Source organism: Octopus bimaculoides, chromosome 26, assembly GCF_001194135.2.
Source record: "Octopus bimaculoides isolate UCB-OBI-ISO-001 chromosome 26, ASM119413v2, whole genome shotgun sequence".
NCBI classification, from domain to species: Eukaryota; Metazoa; Mollusca; class Cephalopoda; order Octopoda; family Octopodidae; genus Octopus; species Octopus bimaculoides.
In genome coordinates, this window is record NC_069006.1 from 4,202,196 (window position 1) to 4,214,053 (window position 11,858).

At 39.0% G+C, this 11,858-nt stretch overlaps 1 protein-coding gene across 1 annotated transcript in view; it reads right to left on the reverse strand.

Annotated features, from left to right (window-relative positions):
- LOC106883974 (phenylalanine--tRNA ligase beta subunit) overlaps window positions 1–11,858 on the reverse strand; it is a 58,143-nt gene that overhangs the window by 20,502 nt on the left and 25,783 nt on the right. Inside the window, exons 2-8 of the mRNA XM_014935134.2 lie at window positions 7,858–7,913; window positions 6,656–6,756; window positions 5,130–5,186; window positions 3,903–3,969; window positions 3,118–3,177; window positions 2,274–2,329; window positions 791–941 (exon numbers count right to left, since the gene is read on the reverse strand). Coding sequence (XP_014790620.1) covers window positions 791–941; window positions 2,274–2,329; window positions 3,118–3,177; window positions 3,903–3,969; window positions 5,130–5,186; window positions 6,656–6,756; window positions 7,858–7,913 — 548 coding nt within the window. The remainder of the gene's footprint in view (window positions 1–790; window positions 942–2,273; window positions 2,330–3,117; window positions 3,178–3,902; window positions 3,970–5,129; window positions 5,187–6,655; window positions 6,757–7,857; window positions 7,914–11,858) is intronic.

An 11,858-nucleotide genomic window follows, 5' to 3' on the forward strand; every position in this document is an offset into this window, starting at 1 on the left:
ATATATATACATATCGTTGTGCTTTTGAATGTATTAATTCTTTCCGTTTCCTCGCCTACCGTTATTTCTCTTATCTTGGTGCTTTACGGTGGTTTAATTAAGGCTTTAGCTCTTATTTCTAGCAGGTTGATGCTTCTCTGCATCCTTACGCTTCATGCTGATTTGTAATTTATAGCTAAATAATGCTTTTTGCCTGCGAACCACCTATGTTACTACTGTTGATACCATAAATTTTAAATTTTATCCACAGATGATATTAACAATAGTGACAACTTATTTCAAACCGTAGTGTTTGAATGTTTGCTTACACACACACACACACACACACATATATATAAGATGGACTTCTGCAGTTACTGTTAAGCAAATTTACTTGCAAGGCCATTTGGCCATGGTGTTTTCACAGTGGAATTGAGTCCCAAATTGTAAATCATGCCAACATAGACAATGAAGCCTGGTACGGCTCCCAGCCTTGCCAACACCTGTCAAACCGTCATACTAGCATGGAAAATGGACATTAAAGGAACTGACAAGTCAGAAGAGTGTACCAGGCACTACTGTCTGCTTTAGCATGGTTTCTACACCGGGATGCCCTTCCTAATGGCAACTATTTTACTGCGTGGACAGTATGCAAATTCTCAAGATTAAAAATATTCTCATCCATTCCATTTTGGAAATGAAGAAATTCATAGCAAAATGATAATTGAAACATCCACCTCGTATGCAGTTTCTTTCCCTCAAGCGCATACCCCTCTAAATACACACACATCATAAAACTTTATACACTTACAGCATAAAAATCCATCAGTTCACTGGCAGTGAAACTTCTCGACTGATTGAGAGGCTGAAATTTAATCTCTGAAGGTGGATGTGCCTCATAACTGAATGGTCCCTCAAGAGTATCCAAATCATGCGTTCCAATAGCAACCAATGAACGCTTTCTGAAAAATAAAATGGTAAGAAGATTAACCCTTTTGTTACCAAAATTACATGAAACCACTCCCTGTGTTCTATGGTATAGAGTTCATGCTCTTAAGTGATCTAAATTAAAACCTTCCACTAAAATTTCATGTTAGTTTATGTTCCAAATACCAATTTAAAGAGTTGAAATGATGTAAATTACACTTACACAGAAATTGAAATAACAATGGTTTCAAATTTGGACAAAAGACCAACAAAGTAGGGAGGCAGGTAAGTTGATAACATATACCTCAATGCTCAAATGATACTTATTTTATCAACCTTGAAAGATGAAACGCAAAGTTGACTTTCATAGCACTTGAACTCACACCATACAGCCAAGAGAAATCCACTATGCACTTTGTCTGACACCTTAACGATTCTGCCAGCTCGCCACTGGTTGAAATAATGATAATCCTTTCAACTATAGGCACAAGGCCTGAAATTATGGGGGAGGGGATTAGTCAATTACATCAACACCAGTACTAAACTGGTACTTAATTTATCAACCCCGAAAGGATGAAAGGCAAAGCTGACCTTGGCGGAATTTGAACTCAGGATGTAAAGACAGACGAAATACCACTAAGCATTTCGCCCAGTATGCTAATGATTCTGCCAGCTCGTTACCTTAATAATAATAATAATAACAACAACAGTTGTTTCTACTTTAGATACAAATCTAGTGATATTGAGAGGAGGGAATTAGACAAAACCGTCAACCCCAATACCTGACTGGTATTTTATTTTATCAACCCTGGACGGATGTAAAAGCAAAGGTCACTTTGTTGGAATTTGAATACAGAATATCAATAAGATTACTGATATGATAAAAAATAAGGAATTCCTTCTACTTTAAGCATAAGGCCAGTATTGCTGAGGGGAGGGGGGACTTAGTTGATTACACTGACGTCAATATATGTGACTGGTACTATATTTTATTGATGCAGGAGGGATGAAAAACAAAGCTGCCCTCAGTGGGATTTGAACACAGAATGTAAGGAACTAGAAGAAATGCCAGGATATGTTAATGTTTCTGCCAATCTCCCATCCTTACAATATGAAAAACAATGGTTTCTAATTTAAGCACAAGGTCAGCAATATTGAGAAGGAATTAGTCAATGCCATAAACCTCAGTACATGACTGGTACTTTATTTTATCAACTTCCAAGAGGATAGAAGACAAAGCTAACTTCAATGGGATTTGAATACAAAGAGCTGAAATAACATGCTCTACCAATAATCCACTGCCCCTTACAGAAGGAAAAATAAAACAATACAAAGAAAAAGAGAAGAATGCAACATAAAATGTTCACCTGCAAAGATTTTGATGTAGCTTCTCCTGCAACTCAATGAAACTATTGTAGCGAGCCTGAGTAAAAAGAGAAAAAATATATATATATACAACACCATCACAAAATGGCCCATATATAATGCAATCACAAAATAAACTTTTCTCTTCAAATTTGCAGAAAATTTTAACAGGAATGTTGCCATTCATGAAGACATTATTGTCACTCCACAAAACCCAGAACTATGTCAGTGTGTAGAGAATTTCTAAACCACACAGTCATGCTTGGACTCATATTTTAACTTGCAATTGTCCAACTGAATTGGTTAGAAATAAATAGGTACAGTCTGGGAATGTCTGTTGTAAGTGGTAAGAAGTTTTGTTACTTTGCTGTGGTTAATTCATACACTGCTAGGGACCAATTATTAGCAGTTCCTGACAATTCATAGGATCATCACCATCATTTAATGTCTGTTTTCCAAGCTGGCATGGGTTGACTGGCTTGACAGGAGCTGGCAAAGACAAGGGCCGTAACAGATTCCATAGTCTGTTTATGGCTTCATTTCTATAGCTGGATGCCCTTGCTAATAATGCCAACCACTTAACAGAGTGTAATGGGTGCTCTTTATGCGACACCATCACCAGTGCTTTTTATGCATGAGTGCGTACAGACACACACATATACACATACACATAAAAGGCATGGAATCGTCAATAGTTAATGAGATGTAAGTTTAATTTAAAACTGATGATTTTGCTTAAGTCTTCCTTTAATGCTCGTCCGAATGTTGAAAGAGATATGAAACTAACAAAGGGAAATAAAAGAACAGAAAAACAGAAGAGATGAGATTATAGAAAACAGTTCAAACCTTATTGAAAGTGATGTTCCTTAGTACAGCTGCAACACAATGTGGACGAACCTCGGCTGTCTGGTCACAAACGAGAAAAACAGAAGAGCAAAAAAAGACATTTAGGAAAAATGCAATGAACCATATAAGAATACTGTTTTAATTCAATCTCAGTTCTAGGTTACAAAACAAGCATTATCATCATTGTGTTAATGTTTACTTTTCCATGCTTGCATGGATCAGATGGAGTTTATTGAGACAAATTTTCTATGATTAGGTTCCTTTTCCGATGCCAACCTTCACCTATTTGTTTCCAAGCAAGGTAATATTTCCCCATGGCCAGGCATATTTTTGCAGAATATAAACAACACTGCTTGTATAACAGTGACATTCATTTACAACTGCCATGCAATATCTAGTCAAAGAGACACAAAAATAAACACACACACATATTCGATGGGCGTCTTTCAGTTTCTGCCAACCAAACTCACACGCTTTAGTTGGCCTTGGCCTATAGTAAAAGATATTTGCCCAAGGTGCATTGCAATGGGACTGAACCAGAGACCATGTGGTTAGGAAGAAAACTTCTTAACCACACAGCCATGTCTATGCCTCCCCAACAAGAACAAAAGAATGCACTGCATTGCTAATGGATGCTGACTCTAATTTAGAAGATTAAATGTTAGGTGTGACTAATCCTGCAACATTTTCATAGATTAAACCATAAAAAATTTCTTTTTAAATACAAGAAAAAAAAGTCCGATTCTGCTACATCTTTAACTGACCAAAATCAAAGAAATACTCACCGAAGGTTTGATATGCAATCTCTGTGGTTTTTCAGGCTCCACCTTTTGATAAACAGGAATGTCTATTCTGAAATGACATCAACAGAGACACAGTGATGCAGTTTCTAAAGTCCACAAACTCAGCAGCAGAAAATGGATTTTCCCATATCATAGAAATAGGAAACAACATGAGAGATTTCTTTCGAGTATGTTGCTACAAATTAATGACATACAAGTGAAAGTATGGCTATGTGATTAAGAACTTTGCTTGCAACCATGTGGTTTTAGATTAAGGCCCATTGCACAGCACCTTGGGCAATACTATAGCCCTGTGCTAACCAATACCTTGGGAGTGAATTTGATGGATGGAAACTGTGTGGAAGTCCATCATATATATGTGTGTGTGTGAGTGTATGCATAGGCACATGTATACATGTGTGTGTGTGTCTGTTTGTCTCCCACCACCACTCAACATCTGGTATTGGTTTGCTTACATCCCTGTAACTTAGCAATTCAGCAAAAGAGACCAATAGGATAAGTGCCGTGTTTAAAAATATGCACTGTGTTAGATTTGCTTGACTGAATCTTTCAAGGTGGTACTCCAGTATGGCCATAGTTCAATAACTGAAACAAGTAAAAAAAATAAAAGATTTCTGAACTTAGAAATCTTTGTTATGACTAAAGTGTTATGACTAAAGTGTCAGTTCTACAGAGTGTATCTAAAATATCCACACATCAGTGTTTAGTCAGTACCCTGAACTAGATCTTAACCATATACAGGGTTGGCCAAAAGTCAGCTGACAGTAAATCAAAAATCAAAACCCATGTAATTCTAAGATTAAAACAAAAAATTATTTTATATGAGACTTTGCTAATAAATAGAAAAATCTTGGAAAAAAAAAACTGATTTTAATTCACAGGATTCAATTATTAAACAGTCATAATTGAAATGAATAATTAAAATTGAATATTAAGTATTTATGGAATTTTTATTTACTGTCGGGTGACTTTTGGCCAACCCTGTAGATATTATCATTGCATTCATTCTCCCATACAAAATATCGACAATGAAGCTGGAGTTTTGATGGTCACTGAATATGTATCCTAAGTTTGGCAAGAGGAAGACTAGCCACAAGTGCCACAGTATCGTATAGGTTGTTAATGAAGGGAGATATCAATTAGAAGTATTATTGTTACAGATAATGACAAAACTAATAAGGGAAAATATAAATGAAAGAATAAACTTACTTCTCAAGAAAGATGAGTAGCCCTCGGACCAGACCTTCAACACACAGCAGATCATACCTGTTGAGTGGAATTTAATCTTGTAACAGAACATAAATAGAAATCAGTAGGTTGTTTTAATGCTCTTATAACAGTCTTTCAAAAGTCGTTCTTTTAACCCTTTAACATTTAAACCAGCCATATCTGGCCCAAATATTCTACATGTTATATGTTCAGACCAGACAGTTCTGGCCTCTCACACCTATCCTACAATGTCATTCTAAAAATACACAGTCACAATATCAACATCTTGAAGCTATAAGATAATGAATGATAAATTTAAACCAACCATATCCAGCCCTAATATTCTACCTATTTTATGTTCAGACTGGCCAGATCCAACCTCTCACACCTACCCTACAATGTAATTCTGAAAATATACAAACAAACCATTGAAATCTTGAAGCTACAAGATAATTCAAAACGATGTCAATAAATAAACAATACATTTGAAGGAATAATCTTCGTCATTGTTTAACATCTGCTTTCCATGCTAGCATGGGTTGGACGATTTGACTGATGACTGGCGAACCAGATGGCTGCACCAAGCTCCAATCTGATCTGGCAGAGTTTCTACAGCTGGATGCCCTTCCTAATGCCAACCACTCAGAGTGTGTAGTGGGTGCTTTTACGTGCGACCGGCACGAAGCCAATCAGGCGGTACTGGCAACGGCCACGCTCAAGTGGTGTTTTTTCTGAATGCTAAAGGGTTAACAAAGAATTGTTACCAATTTTAGTGAGAAGGTCAGCAATTTCAAGCAGACGGGTTGTGTTGATACTAACAATCCCAGTACTTGAATGGTACTTTATTTTATCAACCCTGAAAGCCTGAAATGCAAAACTGACCTCACCAGGATTTGAACTCAGAATATACGGAGCCAGAACAAATAACTGCAAAGCATCTTTTTTTTTTTTTTTCCTTCCGTAACTTGAATGATTCCACTGGATCCACTCACCCACCCATATATAATGTGGGGTAGCCACATATCTTCTCTATAGCAGGATACCTGTGCCTGTTTCTTTATTCATACTTTAGCCAACTCCCTCCTCTCTAATACACCCTCACTGAATCGAGAGGCCTTTATTTTTGTCTTGTGAGTTACTTGGCAATCTCACTAGTGATGGTGACATGAAATAAAGCATCCAGTTCATGCTGTAAAGAGGCAGGTGTTAGGAAGAGCATCCAGGTGTAGAAACGAGGTCAAAGTTGACACTGGAGCTCAACACACCCCTCTAAACCATTGGATCCTGTTGAACTATCCAACCAATGCCAGCATGATGATGATGCAGTTTATCACAGACTATCAAATTCTTAAAACAGCTGGTAACAGGACCAGAAAAGCAAAGAACAACAACGATTCCATCACAACAACCAAGAAATCCGAATACTAGGCAGAAGAACAAACAAAAAAAAGAAAAAGTAACAGAGGATGAAATAAATAGAAGCAAGGCTTGATATGAAAAACTTAGCTTTTCAAGCGCAAACATACCTGTTAGCTGGAATGTCTATTTTATAAACAATCTCTTCAGATAAATCGCTGGTCACCTGAGTATCTCCTTGTTCTTTAGCTACCATGGCTTTCTCGGATGTCTATTATTAGAAATGGAAACTATGAAGAAGTTGGCGAAAAAGGCCAAACAAAAGACGTGGGATAACTAAGGGGTTATGCTTATAGATTTAGGATATTTGAGATAATTATCATTAATTAGGTTATATTTACTGATCAAGTATAAATGAATGATAAACTGGTATGGCAGCTTATATTTAGATATCTTTACTTATGTGGTTGACTGGGACAAATGATTTACTGGCTTTCTGTCGGTAATGATGACAAGAGTTCCAGTTGATCCAATAAACAGAACAGCCTGTTCATGAAACTAATATACAAGTGGCTGAGTACACAACAGACATGCATACCCTTAACATAGTCCTTGGGGAGACCCATGTCACCATGGAAAACTGATGTTAAATGATGATGATTCAGCATCACAAAAAATGTGAGAAGGCCAGGCCTTTGAAGTACAGTTACAAGTCATTTTTGCCAGCTGAGTGGAGTGGAGCAATGTGTAATAAAGTGTCTTGCTCAAGGATATAGTGCACGACTGGGACTCGAACTCATGGCTTTACGAATACCCTAACCACTAAGCCATGTGCCTTCACAATCAATGATTCATTACATGAGATTTAACATTGGTTTTATTCAATATTTATCATTTTTCTTGTATCAGTCATTGGACTGTGGCCATGCTGGGGCACCACCTCGAAGGGTTTAGTCAAAAAACAAATCCATTCCAGTACTTATTCATAAAGGCTGGTACTTGCTGTATTGGTCTCTTTTGCCAAATTGCTAAGTTATGGGGATGTAAACAAACCAACTCTGGTTGTCAAGTGGTGGTAGAGGACCAAACACAAACAAACACATGCGCGCACGTCTTTGTGTTTGGCCTCCACCACGATTTGACAAACAGTGTTGGTTTATTTATGTCCATATGAGCTTCCACACAGTTTCCATCTACCAGATTCACACTCAAAGGTATCAGTTAGCCTGGGATTTATAATAGAAAACACTTGCCCGAGGTGCTGTGCAGTGGGACTGAACCCAAAACTACATGGATTGCAAAGTGAGCTTCTCAACCACACTGGCCATGCCTGATGTTGACTTTGAATATACAGGTACAACATATTACTCACCACTTCATCCAATTCAAGTCCAAAGTCAAAACAAAGATCTGCAAATTCTTCATCAGCTGGAAAAAAAAAACAGAGTAATAATAATAACAATGGTTTCAAATTTTAGCACAAGGCCAGTGATTTCGAGTTGGGGGAACAAGTTGATAACATCGACCCCCAAAAAGATGAAAAGTAAAGCCAACCTCAACGGCATTTGAACTCAGAACATAAAAATGAATAAAATGCCACTAAGCATTTTGCCCAGCATGCTAACGATTCCGCCAGCTTCCCGTTTTACAATAGTAATAATAATGACACCGCTGGACTGGCTCCTGTGCAGGTGGCACGTAAAAGACACCATTTTGAGCATGGCCGTTGCCAGTACCGCCTGACTGCCCTTCGTGCCGGTGACACGTAAAAGCACCCACTACACTCTCGGAGTGGTTGGCATTAGGAAGGGCATCCAGCTGTAGAAACTCTGCCAGATCAGATTGGAGCCTGGTGTAGCCTCCTGGTCCACCGGTCCTCAGTCAAATTGTCCAACCCATGCCAGCATGGAAAGCGGACGTTAAACGATGATGATGATGATGATGAAGCTTATTTTAGAGGTGGGGAGTATCAATGTGGATGATTTTGTTCTTCATGCTGACATTTTTTTTGCTTTTTGAGAATTGTAATCTACAATACTTAAAACATATACATCTAGCGGAATTAGATAATTCCAGACTCCATTCTACAGGAATGCCCCTTTTTTCTTGTAACAGACAAAACCATTCAATGTTCATTAACCCCCATCATGCCACATTCCCAGTAAAGTGATAACAAAGAACAAATGTAGAAAGAAGATACAACTGATTCTGTCCATTGCTTTGCCTGTAATCATTACTCTTGAACTATTTATTTTTCTGCTTGGGAACCCAGGTGGAGGGTAAGGTTAGACACAAGGGCCCAGGCTTGAGACAGTTAACTTTGCTCACTGATTACACACACATATATTTCATGATTAGCTAAAGATACAACCATAAACTGCATTTTAATCCATTTTTCAAGTTTTATTAAATACTAGCTTAAAGCCGCACTCTGTGCAGACATTTAAGTTAGCTCCTGTAGAGTGCTAATTGGGCCTGTGACATAAAACTAATCAGATCTAAATAGCATGACTATGATACATCTATAATGAATATATGCCCCGGTGGTGTTTGGTCAGAGGTTAAGGACGGATGAGAATTAATTCTGTAATGCAATTATTTTATTGTTCCAGTCCAAGTTGAATTCCAACTGTTGGCCAATTTGTCCCAAAGTTCTTATCATCATCATCATTTAACGTCCACCTTCCATGCTGGCCATGGGTTGGACGGTTTGACTGAGGGCTGGCAAGCCAGAAGGCTACACCATGCTCCAATCTGATCTGGAAAAGTTTCTACAGCTGGATGCCCTTCCTAATGCCAACCACTCAGAGAGTGTGTAGCGGGTGCTTTTACGTGCCACCTGCAAAGGAACCAGTCCAGCGGCACTGGCAACGACCACACTTGAATGGTGTTTTTTACGTGCCACTGACACAGGAGCCAGTCAGGCAATGCTGGCAACGATTATGCTTGAATGGTGCTTTTTACATGCCACCGGCATGGGAAACAGTCAGCGGCCCTGACATCGATCACACTCGAATGGCGCTTATACGTTCCACTGGCACAGGTGCCAATCAGGCAGTACTGTCATTGGCCACGACAATGATTTCACTTGCCTCAACAGGTCTTTGCATGCGTGGTTTATTGTCCAATGATTGAAGGGGACTCTTAAATGGGCTGGACATGCATAGGCCACGGTTAGGGTCTCACTTGGCTTGCCGGGTTTTCTCAAGCACAGCATATCATCATCATTTAACGTCCGCTTTCCATGCTAGCATGGGTTGGACGATTTGACTGAGGACTGGTGAAACCGGATGGCAACACCAGGCTCCAATCTAATTTGGCAGAGTTTCTACAGCTGGATGCCCTTCCTAACGCCAACCACTCAGAGAGTGTAAATTTAATGAAGCGAATGTCATCTACCTCCTCCTTGATTTGATGCCATCTGACAAATGCCAACCGACATGGCAGAATCAGTCAAGCTTTATATGCTAGAAATAGCAACCCAAATACTTTTAAATCAGATCCCAATGCTGGATGTCCAAGAACCAAATGAAGGGCAGATTTTCAATCCTGAGATCATTCTAATTCCAGAAATGTATAATATGTAGAGCAAATGTAGACTGAGATACAGGGGTCCCAGATGTACAGACAGAATTTCGCTTTTATTAATATAGATGTAAGCTCTATACATTGGTTAATCACATACATCATTTGTATGAAATAGCATGATGTCAGTCATCATTTCCGGTTTCTTTTCAAAGTTTATTTCATTATTTTAGGACAATTTACTTTCACTTTCTTCACAACCTTAAACTGCATGTTAACCTCTTTAGTTAATGAGGTTCAGAGTTACGTCTCTTCTCTACTGCCAATTGGGTAATGCTATTGAGTATGAAACGAAAATGGAACCACATTGAAATCACATGCTGGAATCCTGCAGAATATCTACAAAAATTGTAGTGCTGATGTTACATAAAAAGCAGCCACGCTGACGCCATGTAAGAAGCCCCTATGCTGATTCCGCGTATAAAGTACCCATGCTGGTGCCAGCATCATGTAAGTAACACCCGTATCAGTGCCATGTAAGAAGCATGTGTGCTGGTACCACATAAACAGAACACAGTACACACTGTAAAATGGTTGGCATTAGGAAGGGCATCCAACCATAGAAACCATGCCAAAACAGACGACTGGAACCTGGCGTGACCCTCTGGCTTGCCAGCTCCTGTCAAACCATCCAACCCATGCCAGTGTGGAAAACGGACGTTAAATGATGACGATGAATGTTTTATTGTTAATAAAAATATATTATAATTTACCACGGCGCAGGAGTGGCTGTGTGGTAAGTAGCTTGCTTACCAACCACATGGTTCTGGGTTCATTCCCACTGCGTGGCACCTTGGGCAAGTGTTTTCTACTATAGCCTCGGGCCGACCAAAGCCTTGTGAGTGGATTTGGTAGACGGAAACTGAAAGAAGCCCGTCGTATGAATGTGTATGTGTATGTTTGTGTGTCAGTGTTTGTCCTCCCAACATCGCTTGACAACCGATGCTGGTGTGTTTACGTCCCAGTAACTTAGCGGTTCGGCAAAAGAGACCGATAGAATAAGTACTAGGCTTACAAAGAATAAGTCCTGGGGTCGATTTACTCCACTAAAGGCGGTGCTCCAGCATGGCCGCAGTCAAATGACTGAAACAAGTAAGAGTATAAAAAGATAATGGAATCAGTTTGATTAGTCTTACTAATCACAGATTCCATCATTGGTTGCTAGAATGTTAGTTTACACAACATTATGGAGTCCAAGAAAGTCTACAAAGATTCGAAGGTGCATAAAATACACCATAAAACGGTATCGCTCACCTTTTATTTGTTTCAGGTCATTAGACTGCGATCATGCTGGGGCACTGCCTTGAGTCGACCGAATCGAACCCAATACCTATTTTAAAGCCTAATACTTTGTTCTATCACTTCTTTTGCCGAACCGCTTGGTAACGGGGATATAAACAAACCAATACGGGTACATTACATCAAGCAGTAGTGAGACACACATATGCACACACGACGGGCTTCTTCCAGTTTCCGTTTACCAGAACCACGGCTTTGATCGGTCATACAGTAGGCCTGGACCCGAAGCTATGTGGTTGGGAAGCAGACTTCTTACCACAATGACACACCTGTCCCTGTATTTAACTCAGTCACCAACTCGGTTAACTTTAACCATTAACCCAATTTAATTAATCTTTGTAGTCAATCATTTACGTAAAATAATGGTTTAATTGTAAACCGACCGAAGCTTGCTTCTATGTGGTCTCTTTCCGATAACTTTACCGACGATTGCTGTTAGTCTTGTTTGTCGATTGTTTAACAATTGATATATGAATAATAATATACACG